At 46.5% G+C, this 25,028-nt stretch overlaps 1 protein-coding gene across 1 annotated transcript in view; it reads left to right on the forward strand.

Annotated features, from left to right (window-relative positions):
* The window catches only part of RNF213 (ring finger protein 213), a 54,884-nt gene that overhangs the window by 3,296 nt on the left and 26,560 nt on the right, over positions 1–25,028 (forward strand). The window contains exons 3-27 of the mRNA XM_054394072.1: positions 111–121; positions 636–814; positions 1,284–1,442; positions 1,882–2,075; positions 3,006–3,286; positions 4,458–4,726; positions 6,658–6,846; positions 7,352–7,550; positions 8,251–8,306; positions 8,598–8,751; positions 9,320–9,469; positions 10,190–10,288; positions 11,049–11,171; positions 12,232–12,412; positions 12,976–13,149; positions 13,421–13,579; positions 13,862–14,490; positions 14,712–14,877; positions 15,528–15,745; positions 16,304–16,444; positions 16,652–16,810; positions 17,256–18,399; positions 19,267–19,460; positions 19,859–20,011; positions 21,386–24,976. Of these exons, the coding sequence (XP_054250047.1) occupies positions 111–121; positions 636–814; positions 1,284–1,442; positions 1,882–2,075; positions 3,006–3,286; positions 4,458–4,726; positions 6,658–6,846; positions 7,352–7,550; positions 8,251–8,306; positions 8,598–8,751; positions 9,320–9,469; positions 10,190–10,288; positions 11,049–11,171; positions 12,232–12,412; positions 12,976–13,149; positions 13,421–13,579; positions 13,862–14,490; positions 14,712–14,877; positions 15,528–15,745; positions 16,304–16,444; positions 16,652–16,810; positions 17,256–18,399; positions 19,267–19,460; positions 19,859–20,011; positions 21,386–24,976 (8,972 nt within the window). The remainder of the gene's footprint in view (positions 1–110; positions 122–635; positions 815–1,283; positions 1,443–1,881; positions 2,076–3,005; positions 3,287–4,457; positions 4,727–6,657; positions 6,847–7,351; positions 7,551–8,250; positions 8,307–8,597; positions 8,752–9,319; positions 9,470–10,189; positions 10,289–11,048; positions 11,172–12,231; positions 12,413–12,975; positions 13,150–13,420; positions 13,580–13,861; positions 14,491–14,711; positions 14,878–15,527; positions 15,746–16,303; positions 16,445–16,651; positions 16,811–17,255; positions 18,400–19,266; positions 19,461–19,858; positions 20,012–21,385; positions 24,977–25,028) is intronic.

Here is a 25,028-nt window from a genome sequence, read left to right on the forward strand (position 1 = left end):
ACAGCCCCAAAGGAGAAGGTGAGGAGTGAAGTGCTCACACTCTCCTGAGTGTTTGGTTGTGTTGGGCAAAGTTTCCCTTTACAACTGTGATCCTTTTGTGCTGTCTGCAGAGCTGAAGACCGTGAGGCTGGGCATATGGACTGAAAGCAGAGAACACTCTGAAGTGTTTCTTTGGAGTTGTACTCTCCTGTGTGTTAGTTCTAGCACAGCTCTCACAGAGTGGTTGCTCAGTTAGCCCCAGGAGCTGTTAACTTGTCTCTTTTCAAGCCAGCTCTTCCTGTGAGCACTGTGGAGTCTCCTGATGAGATCTTTGCACTTTTTTAGGTGTCCACTCCTGGACAGACCTTTTAAGCTGTACATTGCCATCTGTTATATTTCATTTTCTTTATGCCCCATCTTCTGGGGACCTGTGCCTTACTGACCTGACTTCTTACTGATGTTTGGGCTGGATTTCTCTTGCAATCCATGCATTGCCTTAATCAGTAGCTTCTCTGTGGGAGGGCTTAGCATTGGCAGAAGTATGAAGCTAGCTGGTTTGCTGTGATTTCTGGATATTCCCAGCTGTCTGAAGAGATGTTGGTTATTTCCCTGTGTGTCTTCTGTTTCACTGGGCATTGTCTGTCTTCCTGCTGCAGAGTGAGGACACAGAATTGAAAAAGAAGACTGCAAATGAGAAAGTGTGTGAAGTAACTGTGAAGCCAAGTGAGACCAGAGCACCTGAGCTGGCTGGAAAGGATGATGCTTCAGCTGTAACCGACAGTCAGAAGGACAAAAAGCAAAAAGCAAAACAGAAACCTGTGGATAAGATAAAAAGGTGGGAACACCCTGGCTCCTCTCCAGCATTCTTCACTTCCAGGATTTGGTGTGAGGAGTACTAGAGGACTACAGACTGTGGCAGGGGATTGAAGTATTAAGATTGGGTCAGAATGTATATTGGACACATGGAAATAGATGTGCCTTAAATCTGAGGTAAACTACTGCTCATGGAAAAGGGAGCCAGTGCTTAACTGGGAGCTCAGCAAGGTCATGTACTGGGTAATGTACAACAACAAACCAAGTGACCCAGGTGCACATGGCCAGAGCATTTCCTGCTGCCTTTTCCTTTTTGTACAAGCCTTTACACTAAGCCCATCAGTCTGAGTGAACTGCTGACAGAGTTTTTGGGTCTTGCATCCAGTAAGCTAGTGGCACAGGTCTTATTTGTGGTTTATAATGGCTTGTCTAATTGGGAAAAAAAAAAAGTAGAAATTTCTTTCTATTTTCCACCTAATTCTTTCTTGCAGCCCGGTGGGGCGAGGTGATGGTGTCACAGTATATTTCCATGCAGTATTATCCAAAGACTTCAAACTGAACCCTGAGATCCACAGAGTCTTCATCAGGGCTGAAGGTATTTCTCCCTATGAAGACTGGAAGGACAATGTTTGTGAGTTGCACTGCACCAAGTAAGTACCCTCCTGAGTCATGGAGAAGCACAGGAGTGTTTTGGCTCTGGAGAACAGGATGCAGTTTGCTGCCTCATGTAGTATCACTGTGTCCTGTCCATCAGGATGGGTATTGCTGCAAAAAATTTTCATAGTGGGTGGTAACTGTTCTAAACCTTTCAGCGTGAATGAATAATCACTATTGCTGGTGGTTGTTGTGGAGCCTCCTACTCTGGAGACTTTCAAGACCCATCTGGATGTGTTCCTGTGCAACTTGTGCTAGATTCTATCATCCTGCTCTGGCAGGGAGGGTTGGACTCAATGATATTTGTAGGTCCTTTCCAACCCCTAACATCCTGTGATCCTGTGACCATTCCTATTCAAAATGAAGCAGTGTGTGGAAAAGGAGGTCTACAGATCAGCTGATGTGTCCTTTGCCCTCTTTTGCTGTGTTTTGTAGGGATCTAGGAAAACATGGATACCTCATTGAAGGCACTGTAACTCTTGCAAAAGAAGTTATTAATAGGAACATTCCTTACAAATATTGGGTTTCCTGTGACAAAGGGAAGTATGAATTTATTTACAAGCGCCCAGAAATAACACATTTTGTGAATCGTTGTTTAGTCATAAGAGACTGCTTGCTCAACAATGGAGGTGAGCTTTTCTGACTGGATGATCCATGTTTGCTTGTTGGGGTTTTTGTGTTTTGGGTTTTGTTTGGGGTTGTTTGGTTTTGGTTTTGTTTTTTTTTGATGGGGTGATCTCTAACTTCATATGGACTAGCATTACTAGACAGTACGGCTTGAAGCTGGAAGCTTAATGGGTCAGTGGTTTTTTTTTTTTCTGTAGACAGCTGAAAGTGAAGGCATTGTGCAAATGTCTGGTTTTGATCTGGGTAAAAGGACTTTGGAGTCCTGGTACACAACAGGATGGTCATGAACCATCAATTGGCCAAGAAGGCCAATGGCATCCTGGGGTGGATTAGAAGGGGTATGGCTAGTAGGTCAAAAGAGGTTCTCCACCCCTTCTACTCTGCATTGGTGAGGCCATATCTGGAATATTGTATCCAGTTCTGGGCCCCTCACTTCAAGCTGGGAACTGCTTGAAGGAGTCCAGTGCAGAGCCACAAAGATGATGGAGTAGAACATCTCCTTTCAGAGGAAAGGCAGAGGGAGCTAGGGCTCTTTAGTTTGGAGAGGAGGAGACTGAGAGGTGATCTCATTCATGTTGGTAAAGATGTGAAGAACAGCATCAGGAGAACAGAGCCAGGCTCTGCTCAGTGATGTCCAATGATAAGACAAGGGGCAACAGGTAAAAGCTGGAGCAGAGGAGATTCTGTATGAACATAAGTAAAAACTTTTTCACTGTGAGGGTGACAGAGCCCTGGAACAGGCTGCCCAGAGAGGTTGTGGAGTCTCCATCTCTGGAGACACTCAAAACCTGCCTGGACATGTTCCTGTGTGACCTGCTCGAGGTGATCCTGCTCTGGCAGAGGGGTTGAACTTGATCTTTTGAGGGCCCTTCCAAATCCTAACATCCTATGATGGTGATTTTCTGTGTTCTGCTCTGTGTTCCTTATTCCAGAATGGCATCAGTACGATGATATCGTGTGTGCAGAGCCTTCTATGATAAAAAACATTAAGCACACAGTTTTTCGTGATAAAAACAAGGAGGTGGTGGAAGGGAAGAAGATCGCTGCCAGTGTTATGATAGAGAACATCTTCAGCATTCTTGGAACCTGGAATGCCAACAACCTGAGAAACTTCCTCATACAGCTGAAGCAGTTCTACTTTGTGACAGCACACCCAGTTGTATTTGATGGCTACCTAACACCATGGAGAGAGCTAGGCTTTGGCAGAGAGGAGGTGATCTGTTCTCCTGTAACCCATGCTAGAAAGCAGATGTTCAGTTACTAAACACTGAACTTCAGTTTTGCTGTGCTCCTTGATGTGTTCAATTTTGTTTTTCCAGTCAAAAAAGTTGAGGGGTGACTGAGCCAGTGGAGATCCTTTTGGGGTGCCTGCCACTGTCTGCCCTGGGAGCTTAAGTCATACCTTCTGCAATTTAGGTTCCCTTCTGAATATGCTCTATTGGTCAGCAGCAGAGCTGTGATGTGGTGATTTCCTGAGTGGGTTTTGTGGCTGGTTGTTAATTTCCTAAGCTTGGCACTTCAGTTTTGCTGATGGTCACCCTGTCACCAACTGATCTGCCCTCAACTTTGACTCCATACCTGCCTGTTCTTTGAGATGAGCTCCTCCAGGTCTCAGCAGTGATGCAGACAGGGCTTCAGGAGTCCTGAATTTCTTACCTGGCATAATGATGAAATACGGCAGAAATGTTGTGTTGTCTTTTTTGAGGCTTCAGACCACTGTTAGGGCTGCAAGTTTCTGGCTCCACAGCCTCTGTCTTCCTGGTAATGCAGGAGAGGCCACAAGATGGCATACCTGCCCAGCTCAGCAGAGCCCACTGGTGTTCCATGGCACTACTGCCTTTCAGAAGGGTGATTTTGGTATCACCAAGCACCATAGTACTGTAAACCCTCTGGCCATGGTTTCAGAGTAGCTGTTGAGGGTTGTGGGTAAGGACAGAAGTCTGTCTTCCTTTGCTGACTCTCAGGAAGCCTGAGTCCACTGAGAAGCTGGAATCTGCTTGTGTCATACAATGGTGCCACAAGGCAGTGTTGAGTGTACAACTCTCAGCTCCCTGGTTGCCTTCCCAAGGCAACCCTGCCCTGGTCCTGTGACACTCCCTAGCTTTCCTGAGCTTGGGAAGGTGCAGCAGTAACTGAGTGGTATGAGCTAAGTATCACAGAGAGGGGCACCAAACCCAGCACCAAGTCTACATGCTGAGATGCTACCCCTGATGCTCTGGTGGTGGTCAGTACCACATGTGCTTAGATCCTGGTCCAAGCATGGTGCCGTGGGGTGTACCAGGGCATCAAGTGTCTTTGCTCTTAACTGGCAGGAGAAAATGGCTTCAGAAGAAAAAGATTGATTGGGGAACTAATGCTGTGGTTGGTTTGTTTCTTTATCCTAGGTGAATGAGTTGCTACTAGATTACATGACGAAAATAGCTCTTCCTTTCATTGCAACAGAAGATGCAAAAGCCCCACAGGAGGGCATAGTAGTAAAAAGTAAACTGGCTCTGGGGTTCACCATTTTCACAGTAATTAATGGAAATGGCATTCCATTATCAAAAGATTGCCTGGCTGGCCTGTGTAGATTATTGTGCTTGGATGAGGTGTCAGAACAAGCCATTCAGGATGACCTTCATCATGTCAAAAAGGCTTTTGCAGCACTTCCTAGGTATGTATGTATGTTACTGGAGCACTTTCAAGGTGACCTTACTGGGCTGGTTTGGCTGCAAGTGTAGCACCCTGTGAGTTAAAAATACTAAGGGATTCAGCTCTCTAGTGTCAAACAATCAGAAAAATTCAGGTTTGAGGGGATTTTTGGAGGTCTTTGCTCCAGCTCCCTTCTCAAAGCAGGGCTAACACCCAGGCAGTTGAGTTCTGAAAACCTCCAAGGATGAAGATTGCACAACCTCTTGGGGGCTCTCTTACAGTCAGAAATCTTTCTTGATGTGGAAAAAAAAAAAAAAGCTTTCCTTTTGTCCAGACAGGATTTCCTTTCATTGCAACTTGTCACTGTTGCCAGAGTAGTAGATTGAGTGAAACTCTTATTTATTATCCTTTTCTGTCAAGCATTTTCTACCATTTGCTCTTCCTGCTTGCAAACTCATCATCCACCATGAGCCAGCAATGTGTCCTTATGGCCAAGAAGGCCAGTGGCATTCTGGGGTGGATTAGAAGAGTGAGTAGGTCCAGAGAGGGTCTCCTCCCCCTCTAATCTGCCCTGGTGAGGCCACATCTGGAATATTGTGCCCAGTCCTGGACCCCTCAGTTCAAGGAGGACCTCTGAGAACTGCTTGAAGGAGTTCAGTGCAGAGCCACAAAGATGGAGTAGAACATCTCCCTTCTGAGGAAAAGCTGAGGGAGTTGGAGCTCTTTGGCTTGGAGAGGAGGAGACTGAGAGGTGACCTCATTTATGTTGATAAGGATGTGAAGGGCAGTATTGGGAGGACAGGGCCAGGCTCTGCTCAGTGATGTCCAATGGTAGGACAAGAGGCAAAAGGTAAAAGCTGGAGCAGAGGAGGTTCTGTATGAACATAAGGAAGAACTTTTTCCCTGTGAGGGTGACAAAACATTACAATGGGCTGCCCAGAGAGGTTGTGGAGCCTCCTTCTCTGGAGACATTCAAAACCTGCCTGGATGCATTCCTGTGTGACCTGTTCTAGGTTACCCTGCTTCAGCTTGGGGGTTGAACTTGATCCGTTGAGGTCCTTTCCACCCCCTAACATTCTGTGATTTCCTGTGGTCATGTGTTTACTCATTTTAAATTTAAATGCTGAGTTTGGATTCCTCTTGTCCTCTGATGTGTATCATTAGACATCTGTTTTTTTTATTATTTTTAAATGTATCTTTAATTTTTTTCCCAATTTTTCCTCAGTGTACCTGCTTATCTGGCACTTTGATTTCTAGGTTTCCCCTTCTACAGCTGCAGCCATTAAGTTTCCTTTTGTAGACCTTTGTATTACTTCAGCTCAGCTAAAGAGGCCAAAAATTGTCTCTAGTGCATCCAGGTCATCTGACTGAGGGGGGCTCACATGGAGACTGCAGTCAAAGTATTGCTGCATTAGTAGGGGTTGTGCAGAGAGATTCAAGTAAGAGGACAGCTTTGAGTCTTAATTTTTTACCATACACTTTCTTCAATCAAGATAAGATTGAGCTAAAATAACAACTTAGAAATTACTGGAAGATACACAGTGAGATTGAGATCACAGAATGGTAGGAATTGGAAGGGACCTCTGAAGATCATCTGGTCTGCCCCTTCCTGCTAGAGCAGGACCACCCAGAGTAAATCACCTAGGAACATGTCCAGGTGGGTTTTGAAGGCTTCCAGAGTCAGTGAGTGTGGTAGCCCTTTCCTGTGCTCTGTAACCCTCAAAGTGAAGAACTTCTTCCTTATTTAGAACCTCCTGTGTTCCAGTTTGTCTGTTGCCCCTTGTGTCACTGGGCACAACTGAGAAGAGTCTGGCTCCATCCTCCTGGCACTTGCCCTTTAGTTACTCCCCCACCGAGGACTTTTCTTGTGCCCTGTAAAAACCCATTCCTTTACTCTGTGTGCATGTTTTGGTTTATATTTGACTGTTTGGTGTGTTTGGTTTTGTGTTTTAGTCTGGAGGTTCAGCTGGTACTCCTGTGCACCTTCTGCATTGATGACCAAGTAGATGAGTGGGTATGGATTCTTCCTCTTCTGCATTTCTTTGCTGGTCCTTCGCAGTACGATGAGTTCCTGACAGGAGAAGACACCTGGGCAGGGCTGGAAGGTCTTCCATTTGCTGAAATGAGGAAGGAGCAAGATAGGTGAGTTTTACAGAACTGCTGATTCTATCCAGTGCCTTGACACTGTAGTTGGTGGGGATCACCTTGCCTTTTCTCCCTTGTTTTTAACAAGTAAGGAACAGAGTGTGCTGGTGGTGGGCCTTTGGGCTCTACAAAGACAGACCTGGGGGTTGCTCAGAGATGAGGATGTGTAGCAAAGCTGTGCACTGTTACCTTTCAGACACAAAGAACACCCTTAGTTCTGCAAGCTGTGGAGCAGCTTGCAGAGTTGGTGCTGCCTGATGTGAGTTAAAACAGTTCATGATGGGTTGTGCAGAATCAGAGCAAGACCTGGGAGTTTATCTTCCTCGGGTCCTTCTGCTCAGCAGTTTGATACTGCTTCTGTGATCACTGGGTCTTGGGGTCTTGGGGTCTTCTTCAGCCATAAATGAAAAAAGCATGGGAGTGAGACTGAGTCTTCTCTGGACAAGCTCTTGGCCTTAAGTAGCTTGAAAATGGGAAGATTTTTGGTTTGTTTTCCTTCCAGGCACACCCTACTAAAACTAATGAAAGAAAAGAAATATTTGATGAAGTTCGATAAGCTTCTGGTCAAGTCCTGGATGTCTGTGCTGCCCCTGAAGAGCCTGGCTGAATTTATCCATGATTTCTCCAGTGATTTGTTAGCTACTCTTCAAGCTGTTTTTTACAGATTGGAGGACACTGACTTCTTGAGGAACAGCTTTGAGGTTTGTTTTCTGGCAGCTGGTAAAGCTAAGGGATGAAGGCTGAGACTGGGCTGTAGTGTCTTTAGCAGAACTGATCTGTGCTGAAGGCAGTGTGGCTGGTAGCAGGTCAGAGCACAAAGAACTTCAAACTTAACTAAAAGCAAAAATGGTTGCTCTGAAGTAGGAGGTTCCTGAGAAGAGAGGAGGGCTTATCTGTACCCAAAAATGTTGCTGGCATTGATGAGAGAAGGGTCTGCTTATCTGGATTTGCTCTAGTCATTGATGGCAAATATTTTACTGCTGAGATCCTTAGATGGCTGCTGAATTCTTCACAGCTCTTGGGGGCAAGTTGCTGCTGCTGCAGTGAGATTTTTCTTGCCTGTTGTGAAAACACAGCAACATGTATGTGTGTGAGGGCAGCAGGAACTGGACATTGTGGCTAATGATAATAAATTCTAAACCCTTAGATTGTAAGAAGTGCAGGTTTTGTCTGCACAAATACTGTTTTATGTGGATGTTGACTCTGACATGCAGCACATAATTATTGCAACTTTAGACCATATTTGTAAAGGTGTTGGAGAGGGCAAAGAAGTTCACTGAAATCCTTCTTTCACATCATCCCCCTCAACTTAATGAGCCTTCTGTAATGAGCTTTCTTCTCAATGAAGACCTTCTGTAAGGTCTTTCCACAGTTTAATAGTTTTGTCTTTTTCATTCTTAGGTAATAGAGAGCCTTCTAAAGACGGTCCTGTGTAGCCTGGATGAGAAACAGGCCAGGTAACTGAAGTGTACTTCTGTGAGATCATCCTTCTTATTTACACCAGACCTGTGGGCTGTGGTGATGCTTGTGGCTTGAACATATACATTGAAATCTAGAGGAATGAAAGAATTCTGTATTTCTATCCTTCTGCCAGGCAGCAATCTCTTTCTTCAGTCCATCCTGGGGAGGGCTGGTTAGTTGCTGCACTGTATTGAATTTGGTGTGTGTGGGGGGTGTATATTTATTTTTCTCCCCATTCTGAGCAGAGAAGAATTTTTTTTTTTTTTGTCTTTATTCCTGGCCTGCAGTGCTCTGGAAGCTCGTTATTGGCAGTCCTGCCTGACCTGCTGCCTCAAGATACACCAAAGGGCTTGCAAGTACACAAAGCATGGGGAATGGTTCTTGATTCAGATTTCTACTGCCATGATGATTTCGAAGGTCGCCAAGCTCCAGCCTGCAGTGGTAAGTAGCAAGTAGCCACTCTTGGGTTGCTATGAGCCAGATCTCTAGAAGCCTTACAAAAAAAAAAAAAAGTGTGACAGACTGGGTTTAGATCATATCCATTCTCAATCTGGGAAGCTTCATACCCTAAATTAGCCAAGGTTGTGGTACTTGGAAACAGTCGTGAAATCATTTTAATGATCTTGATTCTTAATGAAAACAAAGTCAGATGCCTAGGTTGGCTGTCAGGGGGTTTATGTCTGGGTTTGTTTTTGTTGTTTGTTTGTTTTCTCATAACCATATGTTGTCTTGACTCCTGCAATAAGAGTTCTTAAGCATTGCATTTCCCCAGCCTCCCTCTATCCTTTGTTCAAGTAGTGGTGGGTGGAGCTCCTGGTGCTGGCCATGGTTTGTGCTTTAGATGTGTTTGGGCTTTCTCTTTGGGGAATATTCAAATCAGTTGTACTTTTGCTCTCCTGCTTCAACTGTTTGGGCTTTTTGTGGGTTCGTTGGTTTGGTTTTGCTTGTTGTGGTTTGTTTCTGTTGTGGGTTGGGGTTGGGCTTGGTTTTAATCCTCTGTGTGGGGCAGATCCCAGGAGATGCTGTGCAGGAAGTTCCAGTGAGAGATGTGTTCACTCAAGCTCTGACAGAGACTCGAAACTGGTTCAGAAATACTTTAAACCAGAAGTTGTTATGCAGCCTGGAGCCTGTGAGATTCTCTTTTGATTGGGAACTTCAGGTTTGTAATTTTCTAATAATATGAATATAAAGAAGTTTTACTGTAGCTTAACCAGCTAGTCTTGAGTCTAATAGCTCTTTGATGTGTAGCTGCTGTGGCTAGGTGAGGAGTTTGGGACAGGCAGTACCAGACTACAAGCTGAGAAGCTACCTTGCTTTAAACACTGTTGGCTGCAAAGCAAAGGGCTGTTACTGCTGCTGCTCTGCTCCCTTCCTCCTTTTTATCTGGTGGTCCAAGAGGCATTGCCTTTGACAGGCAGAGTGGAGAGCAACTCTTTACAGCCTGACTTGCTCTGCTCACAGAGCTCTTCTGGGATTGTTTCTACCACCAAGGTGGAAGTGGTTTATCCAAGTGTCTCCTTTAGCAACTGAGAAATTTTGATGCTGTTTGGGCTTAAATGCTGCCTTTTGCAGCTCTGGGAGTGCTCCTTTTTCTTCTGGATGGAAACATCCCTGGAAGTGTTCAAGGTCAGGTTGGATGAGGCCTGGAGCAACCTGGTCTAGGGGAAGATGTCCCTGCCTATGGCAGTGTGGTTGGAACTGGATGATCTCTGGTTTGGGTTGGAAGGGACCTGTCTATGAATCTGAAAGACCTGCAGCCTGTCTAAGGATGTCCCTCATCAGCATAGTTTTGGTTTGGTTTTTTTTTTCTTTAATTTCCTTATTTGTATGTTAAATCTCAGCACTTAGTGCTTTGGGTTTGTTTGCTTCTCACCTGCAGGCCTGGCATGGATTTGTGGAGATCAGCTTTCCAGATGAACAGTTCACTGCAAAGTGGAAGGAGACTTTACTTGGAGATTTGAAGAGAAGGATTCAGCAGGTAGTGGGGACTGCAGGCAGTCACTGTGGACAGACAGTCTTCTGCTGTGCTTAGAGAAAAGCTTCTAGAGCTTGAATGGGTAGATGAAAACACTATGGCTTTGGTCATAAAAATTGCCATTTCTGTTGATTAACCGTGTTCTGGAGGCTCAAAAATTGGACATGAAAATGTCCTTGGTGTCAGAGGCCTGCTAGCCTGGCCACAGTGCTGACCCCCTTCTAGCAGTGACTGATATCCTGCTTTCAAGGAAATTGCACATTTCAAGCAATTACCAGCCCTACAGTTTTCAGAAGCACTGGGTGGAAACACCCAAGGACTTAAAGAAACAAAGTTGGTGCTTGTCTCTTTTCATTCTTTGTACAGGAATTGGGTTGGTCAGGCTCCCAAATGCACACCCAGATGTATAGGCTCCTTCTAGAATCCCTCCTCATCTCCTAAGTAGGTTGCAGAATTCTTTAAGCCATTGGTTGTGATGGTGTAATGAGGAGACAAATATTTCCTGGTGGAAGCTTGGCTTGGAGAGATGCATATGAAGGAATCACACATTTTCAGGTGGAAACAATCTAAAACGTTTTCCAAGCATTTATTTTTGTCTCCTCTCCTCCAGGCTCTGAGAAGTGATTTGAATGCTTGGTTCCACTAGGAAACTTAATTATTTGTTACTTAATTGCTTTTATTGTCTTAATAGCAGCACTCCTTCATGCTATCAGAAGAAGAAGAAACACTTTGGAAACTAAGAAATCTCCTTTTTGCCCCATAGGAGCCTCCAGCTAATCAAGTCTTAGTCTACTGCAGTCTGAACATCAGATCTGACCAACGTAACTCTTCCATTGTTTGGTGTTTCTGTGATTGTGCCACAGAAGCTGTCACTGCAGCTTGCCAGGTATTGTATTTCCACCCAAGGTGGAAAGCCAAATTTTTTGTTGCATAGAAATCCTGTCTCATAGTGTAGGGATGGGCACTGTGATGGAAGAGAGTTGTACATGCACTCTCTGATTGCTTGAGTTGCTGTGGGTTGGTTGGCTGTTGGTTAAACCAATGAAAAAAAAATACTGACAGATCAGGAAATGAGGATTCACTTACAAAGGATCCATGATGACCTTTAGAGGTCCCTTCCAACCCAAACCATTCTTTGATTCTATGAAAGGTACTTCTAATACTTTTGCCATCATGGCTTCTGGAGGTAGTCATTTCATACAGCTTGCTTTTGGAATGTGTCTCCTGGGGTGCATTAAGAAAAGTCTGTCCAGCAGGTCTAGGGAGGTTCTCCTCCCCCTGTACTCTGCCCTGGTGAGATCATACCTGGAATACTGTGTCCAGTTTTGGGTTCCCCCGTTCAAGAGACAGGGATCTGCTGGAGAGACTCCCAATGGAGAGCTACAAGGATGATTGGGAGACTTGAATATCTCTCCTATGAAGCAAGACTGAGAGACCTGGGGCTGTTTAGTCTTGAGAAGAGAAAGGATCTTATGAATGTCTATAAATATTTGAGGGGTGGGTGTCAAGGTGCAGGTGTTAGGCTCTTTTGGTGGTGCCCAGTGATAGGACAAGGAACAATGGTTACAAGCTGGAACCCAGGAGGATCCACCTCATCATGAGGAGAAACTTCTTTACTGTGAGGGTGACAGACCACTGGAACAGGCTGCCCAGAGAGGTTGTGGACTCTCTTTTAAAAGTCTCTGGAGACTTTTAAAACCCACCTGGATGTGTTCCTATGCAGCCTGCCCTTGGTGATCTTCCTTTGGCAGGGGGGTTGAACTTAGACGATCTCTGGAGGTCCCTTCCAGCCCCTGACATTCTATGATTTTGTGATTCTGTGAGATTCAGCACTGGAGGTGTGACCTGCTGCCATCAGTGCCTGATCCTGAGTCAGACACACAGATACAGCATGTGACCCAGAACACACATTCATTCCTCCCTTCTCTCTTGCATGCCTCCTACAGACTCAGAGCAATCTCCTTGAGAAGATTTCTCGCTACAACCTGGACAAATTCAGCCAGCTTGTATCAAGTATTATTGTGAACTTGTGGCCAGTCAAGAGTGGGCAGTCTAAGGATGACTTTGAGGAGATCTTGCACCACGTGCTTACGTGGCCTGACATCAAACGCATCTTCACCATTAACAGTATGTCTCTTTGTTCCACTTGTAAAAGCCTATGAGAAGCTGCTCTCTGTCTCACCACTCCTGCTTCTCAGAGAAGCAAACAGATCTATAAGCAGTGTCCTGCTCTTGTTTTATTCCCCCCTTGAAGTGTTCAGCCTGGTTTTGGAGAGGAAAAGCTAAGGAAGAGAGAAGTAGTATTCATCTTGTGCTAATCCACTGCAGCACTTGGATTGGGCTGCTGAACCTGCAGGGGCAGTGGATTTGGAGAGCACAACTTCTTTCTCTGAGAAGTTCTAGGAAGTTACTGCTACACAAAAATGCAGAAGTGTTTGTCATGTGAATGGATCAAAATGCTGGGGTTTGGGTAGGGCAAGGTGCCTGAATTGCTCCCCTGAGATCCTGGCTAGTTTTGCTCAGAAAATGCTGAGGGGTTAGAAGGTGGTGTGGTGAGTTCCCAGGCTTTTGGGTAGGGATTTGAATGGGAAATGGAAGAACTGTATCATGACATTGAATAGTTCTTGTTTCTGTCTAGGTTTTGTGAAGCAGGGCTGATGTAGGTTTTACATGCTTTGTTTCTGGAACAGGAACAAACACAAAGCTCCTAGAAGAACTTTCTTGTGAAGCAAAGAGTATCATGGCCACAGCAGACTCTGTGTTTGAGACTGCCTGCAATGACATCTGGAACGGCAGCATCCTTGTGAAACACTTGGAAGTGGTTTTCCAGCATGAGGAACAGTTCATCAATATCTGGGAGATAAGTAAGAGCATCCTTCAAAGGTGGCATTGCTGGCTTACAGCATCATTGATTAGTGGTGGATGGCCTGCTCTGTTAACCTGCTTCAGTCATCAGTAATTGCTAATTAGGTGCTTCTGCCATGAGCAGTGCTGCCTTTGTCCTTTCTGTGGAGCTCCAGTTTGTGCTGCCTGCATTTCACAGTGGTGTTTGTGACTCTGCAAATCCAAACCTGAGTTGTGGGTGCAGGGTATAAAACATATCTGCTTTGTGACTACAGATGGGCTTTCTTTCAGAGCACCAGCACCTGCCAGCTGTAGACAGAAAACTACTCTGGAAGGAACTGAAAGAATTGTTGCAGAGGAGGCGAGAAGAAGTAGCACTTCTCAGAGAAGAGAAAAAAGCAATAGGAACCTTTCTGAGCATGTGCAGGAAGGTGCAGGAGTATCTGAAAGGTAGTGTTCTGGGGGAGCAATTTGAAACTGGCAACTTCAGAAAACACAGTTCTCTTTGAACATTACTAGGCTTTGTAAACAGGTTTTATTCTAAACCACAACCAGGATGAGGAGGGGTGGAGGAAGTAAACCCAGAGTATTTGAGAACTCAAGTTTGAGGGCTTATGCATCAGATGGTGTTTGGAGGGGTCCACATGCCCAGTAGTATGCTGTGACTCAGAGGATTAGATGAAGGAAGATGCACACAGAGATCTGTCTCTGACCTGTCTCTCTCTTTTAAAGTTGATGTAGGTGAAGTGGCATTTCAATACAAGGAAGATTTTTACTCAAAAGGATTAAATACGATTGTGAATGTGAAAAAGAACCCTCCAGAGACCTACTACAGCCTGAGCCCAGAGCTGAAAGAATTTGCCCAGAAAATACATTGTTTTAAGGATAGCCTGATCTTCCAGCAGTTCTGGAAGGAAGCTGCACAGAAGGCAGCAGAAGAGTATGAAATTTCAATGGAGGGTGGAAGCTCAACAGAGGAATATGAAAGTTCAGAAGAGGATGAGGACTTTGCTTTTCCTGTATTGAATCTTGATAATATTTCCACCAGTCTAATCTCTCCTTGTTTTGAGAGCTATGAGAAGCTGTATGATGATCTCAGATCTGGAAATCTCACGTTTTCTACAGTTGACACAGTTTTTCAGGAGTTCAGAGATCAGTCTGAAGATCTCAAAGCTGAACTAAATAAAATCTGTAGGCTTGGACCTGGAAAAGACAGAGCCTGGGTTGATCAGCGATTTCAGCAGATCCAGCAGTACCATGAAATGCGTTTAGCTTTTGAGGCTGCCAAGATCGTTGCCAACGTCAAAGAGAATTTAAAGCTCTCTGGTGACTTCAGTGTCCTGAAAAACTTGTTGGACATAGTAAGTATCTACTTCTTCAGCTCTGTAACTGTCAGAGTGTTTGGCAAAGCTTGGGTAAATCTGAACCTTCCTGCAAGCCTATCCCAGTCTGTCAAGAAGTATTTCCTGTCCCAAAATACTTATTTGAGATTAAAAAAAAAAAGGAAACAAAAGTGTTCAAACAAAGTGCTTTTGTGTAATCTTTCATAAGAGAAGGTGATGTTCCTCTGCTTGCTTTGTAGGTAGAAAATCATAAAGCATACAAGACACACAAGCTGGATTTCATCAGCTCTGAGCTTGTGAATGCCAAGAGGCTGCTGCAGGGGATCAATGTGAAGCGTCGTGGCTGTCTGAAGGAGCTGGCTCAACAGAAAGAGTTTGTCTGCTGGGTCAGGCAAGCACTGAAAGGTGTGTGCTGCTCACCCAGGAATTAGGCAGGTAGTACTAGAGGCCCCCAGCTTCTGTGGGGGCAGAAGGAATGCTATATCCCTGACCCATCAGCTTTATGCCTTCACAGCTTCTGGTACTGCTAGTTACAAGCATCTCTTAAGGGTTTTCAGTGTCAGGGGGGATGCCATGCAGCAGTCCCTTTAAACAGCTCTTGCTGCTGTAGTCTCACCCAGCAGCCACTCTGCCTGACACCTGGCCTTGGTCTGAAGGTGTGGTAAATGTATGTAAATATTGTGTATTTCGTACATATTCATTGCATTTCATTATAGATTGTAGTTTTGCTTGTAAACACAGCTTCATTTGCTTCCAATTGGTCTGGTCTGGCAATTCAGTGTTAGAGGGAATTTTCAACTCACCACAGAAGGATTGCAATAGCTGCTGCTATTCAGTCATTTAAGAGATGTGGTGTGAATCTGCTGGTGATGGCAGTGCAGGGAAAAGTCAGGGCCAAGGATGCTGTTCAGGCTGAGTAAAGTTGCTGGCAGGGTGAGTGGAGGGGAGTTGCCCAGGAGGTGCTGTTCAGAGGTGTTCTTTTCTGTGCGTGGAGTGGTGGTGGTGTGGAATTGCATTGAAGCTGCCTCACTTGGTGTTTGTTCATCTCACTGCAGATATGAATGAGCTGAAGGTATTTGTAGACTTGGCATCCATCTCTGCTGGGGAGAATGACATGGATGTGGGCCGTGTGGCATGTTTCCATGATGCTGTGCATGGCTACTCTTCCTTGCTCTATGATCTTAAGCAAGACTCAGGGTTTGAGGACTTCATGTGCTGCTTGAAGAAGTTGTGGCGAGCTCTGGACAGTGATGAGAGTATTCCTGAGAAACTGGTGAGTTCTGCTGGAGCAGGACCTCTCTGCATCCTTTTGGGCTTCTGCTTCTAAGAGTGGCTGTAAGATTGGCTGCACAGGACAAATTACACTTGTAGATACATCACAGCAGCTCTTGTTGCTGGAAATAAAAATCCCACGTTTCTGTGGCACAAAAATTCAACTGTAACTGGTATAGCATGGATTTCTACAGAGCACTTGGGTTGGGCTGGTCCCTAGCCCAGATCCAAACCACCACAGCACTGCACAGTGCTTCACTCTTGCATGAGTTTGAATGATAGTGCAAGAGAGGGAAGGCAGATGGCTGGGAGCTGTCTTGTTCTTTGCAGCAAAGCATGAGTGTATAGCAAGAGGCATTGAAGCACTGTGGGGTCTTTGTTCACCCTCCTGTGGTGGTGTTAAAGAACACCTGTCCAGAAAGATCAGGCTACAGCATTCCCCACTCTGAAAAAATCTTATGGTAGCCCAAGCTGTTTGTCCTGAGCACAGGTGTAATCCTGGAAAGAAGTGCCAGGTCAGAGTGATTCCTTACTCCTGTGCCATGTCTCCTTCTCACAGCGTGCTTCAGCTCAACACCTGGAGTGGCTGAAAATGGTGAAGGAGAGCCATGGCTCTGTGGAGCTGTCCTCACTGTCACTGGCAGCTGCCATCAACAGCAGAGGAATTTATGTTCTCAAAGCACCAACTGATGGCCAGAAGGTGAGGCTGCTTGGCTTCTCCACCCCTCCTGCAGACAACACTTGTGGCGTGTCAGTGACTGTCAGAAGTGAGCTGTGGCTTTTCTTCCCCCCCGAACAGTTTGGTTTTGGAGCTGCTGCTTCCTAAGTGCCCCTCTTGCTGGGCACAGCCCTGCCTTGGGAGCAGAATCTCAGTGCACATCAGTGCTGATGCCTTGTTCTCTGGCAGGTCTCTTTGGACAACGTCCTACACTTCACCCTGCCGGGGAACTCTGCAGATGAGGCATCATGGAAGTACTCCCTGGCAGACCTCCGTGAACTGCAGAACAAACTGATGCTCATGTCAGCAAAGGGAGAGCAAAGCCTGGAGGTGGAGAAGTTCTCTGAGGTCAGATTTCAAAGCCAGTGTGTTACTGATGTTGAGGCTGGGGTTGGATTTTGCCCTGACTCTCAGCTTTGAAGATTGGTTGACAGCTGAGCTGCTGGAGGTGAATGATAGCAGGCAGATTGATGTTCCTGCCTCTTTGGTTCCCTGTTTGGGTGGAACTGAGCTTGGAGTCTGGACAGGGCAATGATAGCCTCATCCTTTGGCTGCAGTAGAGGTGTTCCTGGCCAGAAGGGTTCCTGTTCTTTTGTAGCAAGCTGGGGATTCCTTCCTAGCTTCTTGGGGGTGCTACTGTTAAGAAGCCACAAAGATTCTTCTGTTACTATTCAAGACCTGACATACTTGGCTTGGGGTCAAAGCCTTTATTTTGATTGAAAGTCTTTCCTGTGGTTCCATGACTTGTCTTAATAAATCAGCTTAAGTTTTTCCCTCCTCTATCCCCACACAGATTTTTTTCAATGTTGTCCAAAGACTTGCTCAGGCCTTTATAGACCTTTATTCAGCTGGAAACATGCTCTTCCGCTCCTGGCTTGCCCATGTCTACTGCTCACCCAAGGCAGAATCCTGTGTTTATATGGACTTCTCTTTGGAACTGATCCCAGTGCTGCAAGGGCAAGGAGATACAGCAGCTGTGCTCCCAGGCCTCTGCAAGACGATGGAGAATTTTCTGGAGAAATGGGAAAATTTCATGTCTGAGAAACGATTCCAGCACTTCTACCTGAACTACTACACTGCTGAGCAGTTGGTCTATTTGTGCACGGAACTGGGGCAGGAGACACCCAGCCAGGGGGCCCTGATGATGCTCTCATTCCTAAAAAATGACTGCACCAAGCAGGATGTCCTTAGAACCTCCAGCAATGAAGGGCCTCCCAGCTCAAGGGAGGCTATTTCTGACTTCCAAGTGATGCTGGATAGAGAGAAGGACCTGACTGCACAGCTGGAGTACATCTGGGAGTGCTACATGCACAACATGGGCCGCTTCCTTCCAAACTGCCTGGATATAGATAGGCTTGGGGAGCAGCTGGAGAACCTGGCCAGCTGGGAGAGGCAGCATGTCACAAGAGACTTCCCCCAGGACTTCCTGTATGTTGGGCAGCCCAACCTCATCACCTGCCCTCGCTCAGAGCTGCTCACCTCTGCTCTGGCCATCTACATGAACAGCCCCAACGAGCCCCTGCCGACTTACGACGAAGTTCTCCTGTGCACTCCTCAGACCACTGCTGAGCAGGTGGGGCTCTTCCTCAGGAGGTGCCTCATTCCCTGTGGTGGAGGAGAGAAAATTTACACCATGCTGTACGCAGATGAGCTGAGCTACGATGTCAGCCACAAAGCAGAGGAACTGTTCCAGCACCTGCGGCACTACAGCAGCAGCTATCGCCTTGTCATCCTCTGCAACTGCGAGAGGGAGCACAGCTACATCCCTTCTGTCTTCAGCCAGTACAAAGTGCACATGGTACCCCAGAGGCCACTAGCAGAAATCCAGCAATACCTTCAGCACCACTACAGAGTGGCTCAGCCTTCAAGCTCAGCTGCCTCTGTGTTCAAGGGCAACATGTGTGTGGGGATTGTGTCCTCCAAAAGAGCTGGTGTGGGTAAGATGCTACAGGCAAAATGTTGGAAGTCTAGAGTTGGGGTCTCACTGAAGCATAAGGAAAAGCTTCTTCATGTTGAGGGTGGTGGAGCACTGGAACAGGCTGCCCAGAGATGTTGTGAATTCTTTCTCTGGTGACTCTCAAAAGCCTGCCTGGATGCATTCCTGTGCAGCCAGGTCTAGGTGAACCTGCTTTAAGCAGGGGGCTTGAACTAGATGGTCCCTTCCAATCCCTACCATTCTGTGATTCTGTAGTTTACCTTGCCAGGTTTGGAGTCCAGATCATAAGCATCTAGTCAAAAAGGCTAGCACAGCCAGCTCCTACACTACACAGAGCATAAAGGGTGTGATGGGATGTAGCCAGTGGACCTGGAACAGTCTTGCCATTCCCTGTGTTAATCTGGGCAACAGCAAATGCAAACTGGAGCCAACTGCAAACAACAAACCTAAGTCATTGGCTTTGCCTAGAGGCTGGCAACATCAGTGCTTGCAGGATAAGACAGGGAAACTGAGAGCGCTTTTATCTTTGACAACAACTTTCTTTTTCACTTCTTCAACTCCTCCTATGTTTTGTCTTCAGAAGCAATTACATGATAAAATAGATTCAGGCCCTCATCAAAAGTAAAGCCTTTCTCAGGCAGCCTAAGCAAAACAAACCATGTGGATAGTAGCCAGCAACAGCTATGGGTTTGGTTCCAGGCTGCAGCTGCTCTAACCAGCAGGAATGCCTTTCTTGGAATTCTTCTGGAAGGCCTTTTAAAGAAGGTTCTGAGATTTCAGAAGACAAGTATTTGATTTCTTTCTGTTATGACCTTAATATGATGTATTCTGTATTGATGAATCCTCTTGGTGGTTTTTATGGTAATAGGGAAATCTCTCTATGTGAAGAGGCTACATGAGAGGCTGCAGGAGCAGCACCCTGACAGTACAAAGCTTCTGAAAACCATCAGACTAATTGAACCAGAAGTGGATGAAGATAAAGTGCTAAAATATCTCCTGCCTTTTCAGAAGAAAAAATACCAGACAGCACCCATGATATTCCATTTTGACATCACCTCTTCAGTAAGTACATCCCTCCCACTGCTGCCTCATCCTGGAAGTGCTATGTGGATCTTTGCAGAGGTTCCTTCTTTAAAACTTTTGTTTCTTGGTAAGCCATTTCTCTAGGATGTGTTTTCTCGTTATGGGTAAAGTAACACAAAGAACTCCTTATCATCAAGGTGTTTGAACTCTAGAACAGATTGCCCAGAGAAGCTGTAGAGTCTCAGCCTTGGAGATGTTAAAAGCCTTGACTGGACATGAGCTTGGGCAACCTGCTGCAGATGAGCTTGCTTGGGGCAGGGCTGGGGCTGGATGAGGTGATCTCCAGAAATCCTTTCCACCCTCCACTGTTCCATGATTCTGTGAAATTATGATGAGTGCATAAAAAGAAAATGCCTTTGTGTCTTTTCTTGTGCTAGGTACGAACTGGAATTCCAGAGTTCCTGTTCAAGCTGTTGGTTTTGCAGTGTCTGACAGACAATAATGGCAATATGTGGCGGCGACAGAAGTGCCATTTGTATATCATTGAAATCCTGGAGGTGTCAGCAGTGCCAAAGCAAGCAACAAGACATGTATGTGCACAGCAATACCTGATTGCTCTGAATTTCTCAGGCATTTTGCATCTGTGTTTGTATACAGCTGCACATGAGCTGTGGAGACTCTTAACTGTGAACATACTATAGGGCTTCTCTGTTTCTTGTCAAGGTGTGCTGTGTGTGCATCTCCACTACAAAGCATGTCCCTGGTGTTGTACAAAGGGATGTTAAAACTAGACAGCAAATCATACCTGTGATAGTTTTCTTGGGTTGGTAATTTTCTTGGCTTGTTAGTCCAAGCCTCATGGGCCACTAATGATTAAAAAAACCAACCCAACAACAAAACAAACACAAAACCCACAAGCAAAAATCTGATTTTCTTTGTGTGACTTTGCATGTTTGAAAGTAGTATTTATATGCGCCTATAAGAACAGTGTGTGGAACTGGCAGGGATAAATGACAACCATTTCTTGGGTTTGAGAGCAGAAAAGGAGTTGGGGTTGCTGGTGAAGCTGGGCATGAGCCAATAGTGTGCACCTGCAGCCCAGAAGGACAATGGCATCCTGGGCTGCATCAAGAGAAGCATGGCCAGCAGATTGAGAGAGGTGATTCTGCCACTTTACTCTGGTGAGACCTCATCTGGAGTACTGTGTCCAGCTCTGGGGTCCCCAACACAAGAGCAGGTTCAGAGGAGAACCACAAAGATGATCAGAGGGCTAGAACACCTCTGGTATGAAGACAGGCTGAGAGAATTGGGGCTGTTCAGTCTGGAGAAGAGAAGGCTCCAGGGAGACATTATAGCTACATTTCAACACTTGAAGACCTGTAGGAAGGCAGGGAAGGACTGGTTAGAAGGGCTTGTGGTGATAGGATGAGGGGCAATGGTTTGAACCTGGAGCAGGGTAGATTTAGGTTGGACATCAAGAGGAAGCTCTTCACAAAGAGTGGTAAAATGCTGGAGCAGGTTGCCCAGGGATGTGGTTGAGGCCCTGTCCCTGGAGGCATTCAAGATCAGACTCAATGTGTCCCTGGGCAGCCTGATCTAGTTGGAGGTGTCCCTGCTTGACTGCAGGGAGGCTGGACAAAGTGACTTTTGAGGGTTCCTTCCAACCTGATGTAGTCTCTGCATCTGTTTTAATTTTTTTTTTGAGGTAGCACTGGGAAAGGGCTGGAGGTAACAAAGGACTAACACTACAGGAAGGAGGCTGCAGGAGGAGATAGGATTAATTGTTGTGGTGTACTTTAAGCAGGAAGTGATGCACAGGGGTGAAAGTGTCATGGTTACATAGGCTAGCTGCTGTTAGTCAGTTAGGGCTCTGATTTCGGATAAGAACGCTGCTAGGAATAGATTAACAACCTGAAGATGAAGGCTGCAGCCTTGAGATGACATGTTCTTCTCCTTTATTCCAGAAGTCAGCACGGCAGAAGTACAATTTCATTGATGTGTTCCCTAAAGTAACATGCAAGTCTCCCAAGGAAGTACTGGAAATGCATACACTTGGGAACTGCTCTGGGGATAATTCAGACCCAGGAATGGATGAGGAGGAATTTTGCAGTGAGGCTTTCCAGAGGCCTTTCCAGTATCTGAAAAGATTTGAGCAGGGGCTCAACCTAGACATGTTCCAGTACGAAGCACACTCTGTGGAAGGGAGCCCAGCAGAATGCCTGCAGCTGTTCCTCCTGCACTGTGGCATCACAGACCCCTCCTGGTCAGAGCTCCGGAACTTCACCTGGTTTCTCAACATTCAGCTGAGAGACTGCGAAGCTTCTGTCTTTTGCAACCCTGACTTTGTCGAGGACACTTTGCAGGGTTTCAAAAACTTTGTTGTCACTTTCATGATTTTAATGGCGAGGGATTTCGCGACACCCTCCCTGAACATCTCTGATCAGAGTTCAGGCAGGCAGGCCTCCAACCTGGAGAACGTTTCGGAAGAAGATCTTCTCCCTTTCCGCATTCGGAAGAAGTGGGAGTCCGAGCCTCACCCTTACTTGTTTTTCAACGAGGATCGTGTGTCCATGACGTTCATTGGTTTTCACTTCCAGCCTAATCACCATCATGGTGTCGATGCTGTTAATCCTCTGACTGGCAGCATTATCAAGAAGAACATCATGAGCACGCAGCTGTACAAAGGTCTGTTGCTCCAAAGGGTTCCTTTCAACGTCCCCTTCGATCAGTTGCCTCGGCATGAGAAGCTGGAGAGGCTTTGCATGGTGTTGGGCATCCCCTGGGTGGTAGACCCTGACCAGACCTACGAGCTGACGACAGACAACGTGCTGAAAATCCTGGCCATCGAGATGCGGTTCAGGTGCAACATCCCAGTTGTCATCATGGGGGAAACAGGCTGTGGGAAAACCAGGCTGGTGAAGTTCCTCTGCCAGCTGCGCAGGAGCTGCACGAAGGCAGAGAACATGAAGCTTGTGAAAGTTCACGGAGGTACTACAGCGGAGATGATTTATGCCAAGATCAGAGAAGCAGAAGCCCTCGCTAAAGCCAACAAAGAGGAGCATGGGCTGGACACAGTCCTCTTTTTTGATGAAGCCAACACCACGGAGGCTATAAGCAGCATCAAGGAAGCTCTGTGTGACCACACAGTGCAGGGAAAGCCTTTGGCCTCTCGCTCTGGCTTGCAGATCATAGCAGCCTGCAACCCCTACCGTAAGCACACACCGAGGATGATTCAACGCCTGGAGTTAGCTGGGCTGGGCTACCGTGTGAAAGCAGATGAGACAAAGGATAAGCTTGGATCCATTCCCCTGAGGCAGCTTGTGTACCGTGTCCATGCGCTGCCCCCCAGCATCATCCCCTTAGTGTGGGATTTTGGGCAGCTCAACAACGTCACTGAAAAAACATACATCCAACAGATCGTCCAGAGAGTCACTGAGGACATCCCCATGAGCCAGGGTGAAGCAGAGGTAGTCACAGATGTGCTTTTTGCTTCCCAGCAGTACATGAGGCAGAGGGAGGATGAGTGCAGCTTTGTCAGCCTGCGGGATGTGGAGCGCTGCATGGAAGTCTTCAAGTGGTTTCACAAGCACAGCGACCTCCTGCTGAGGGAGCTGAGGAAATACCTTGCAAAGAGAGCTCCAAAGAGCACTGTTGAGAGAAACAAGGTTATCTGGTCCTTAGTGCTGGCAGTTGGGGTCTGCTATCATGCATCCTTGGAGAAGAAGGAGGAATATAGGAAAACTATCAGCCAGGCCTTTCCAAAACCTTATGATACCCAGAAGAAGATTTTGGAAGAAATCTCCCTGATGCAGGACTTGTTCCTGAATGGTGTGTACCTCCGAGATACCATAGCAAGAAACTTGGCTCTGAAGGAAAATGTCTTTATGATGGTCATCTGCATTGAGTTGAAAATCCCTCTTTTTCTTGTTGGGAAGCCTGGGAGCTCCAAATCTCTTGCAAAAACTATTGTGGGTGATGCTATGCAGGGTCAAGCAGCTTCTTCAGATTTGTTCAAGGAACTGAAGCAGATCCATCTAGTATCCTTTCAGTGCAGCCCTCTCTCCACTCCAGAGGGAATCATAGGCACTTTCAAGCACTGTGCTCGATTCCAGGAAGGGAAGAACTTGGAGGAATATGTCTCAGTGGTGGTTTTGGATGAGATTGGGCTGGCAGAAGACTCTCCCAAAATGCCCTTGAAGACTTTACATCCGCTGTTGGAAGATGGCTGCATAGATGATGTCCCTCTTCCTCACAAAAAGGTTGGCTTCATTGGGATTTCCAATTGGGCTTTGGACCCTGCTAAAATGAACCGTGGCATCTTTGTCTCCCGTGGTGACCCCAGCAAAGAAGAGCTCATAGAAAGTGCCAAGGGGATTTGTTGCTCAGCACGAGGGGCTTTGCAGAAGGTTGAACAGTACTTTAGTCACTTTGCAGATGCATATGAGACCATTTGCAAGGCTCAAGACAGGGAATTCTTTGGTCTACGTGACTACTACAGTCTCATAAAGATGTTTTTCGCCTTAGCTAAGAGCTCCAAAGGTGACCCCACACCTCAAGACATAGCTGAAGTTGTTCTTCGTAACTTTGATGGCCAAGATGGTGTCAATGCCTTGGAAGTATTCACCTCACGGTTACCAGAGAAAGGAGAAATCCATGCTCATGATGTCAGTAGAATCGAGCTGGTACGACAAAACATTTACAGCAGTGGTGATTATGGTGATTGCAGGTACCTGCTTGTGTTGACTGAGAATTATGCAGCACTGCAGATCCTCCAGCAAGCCTTTTTCACTGCCCGCCAACAGCCAGAAATCATTTTCGGCTCCAGTTTCCCTAAGGACCAAGAGTACACCCAGATCTGCAGGAACATCAACCGTGTGAAGGTCTGCATGGAAACTGGCCAAATAGTTGTGCTCCTCAACTTGCAGAACCTTTATGAAAGCCTCTATGATGCCCTCAATCAGTACTACGTGTACCTTGCTGGCCAGAAGTATGTGGATCTGGGGCTGGGCACCCACCGGGTGAAGTGCCGAGTACACCCCAAGTTCCGCTTGATAGTCATTGAGGAGAAGGATGTGGTGTATAAGCACTTCCCCATCCCGCTCATCAACAGGCTGGAAAAGCACTACCTGGATGTCAGCACTGTGCTGGATAAGGGGCAAAGAGAAACTGTGAAAGAGCTGAAGAAGTGGGTCTACGAGTTCACCTCAGCCAACGCAGAGGAGCACTTCATAAGCAAGCAGCAGTACAGCCCTTCGGATGTCTTCGTGGGGTACCACTCTGACACCTGCGCCTCGCTGGTCCTGCAGGCAACTGAAAGGCTGAAAGCAGTGTGTCCTCCTAGTGAACTGGTGTCCAGTGTGAAGAGAGAAGCCCAGCTGGCACTGCTGAACTGTGCCACCCCAGACTCTGTGATCCGCCACTGCAACTCACCAGGTGCCTTCCTGGCAGATGCTCTGGCCCAGGTTTACTTCAAGCAGCAGCAGCACACATCCTTCGCAGACTTCCTCCGGGCTCATGTCCATGCTGGGTCTGGGTACCAAATGGTCTTCACAGAGGTGAGTGTCCTGTGGGATCCTCTCAAAACCCTGCCAGCCTGCACTGAGGATT

This window comes from Indicator indicator, chromosome 29 (genome assembly GCF_027791375.1).
Source record: "Indicator indicator isolate 239-I01 chromosome 29, UM_Iind_1.1, whole genome shotgun sequence".
NCBI classification, from domain to species: Eukaryota; Metazoa; Chordata; class Aves; order Piciformes; family Indicatoridae; genus Indicator; species Indicator indicator.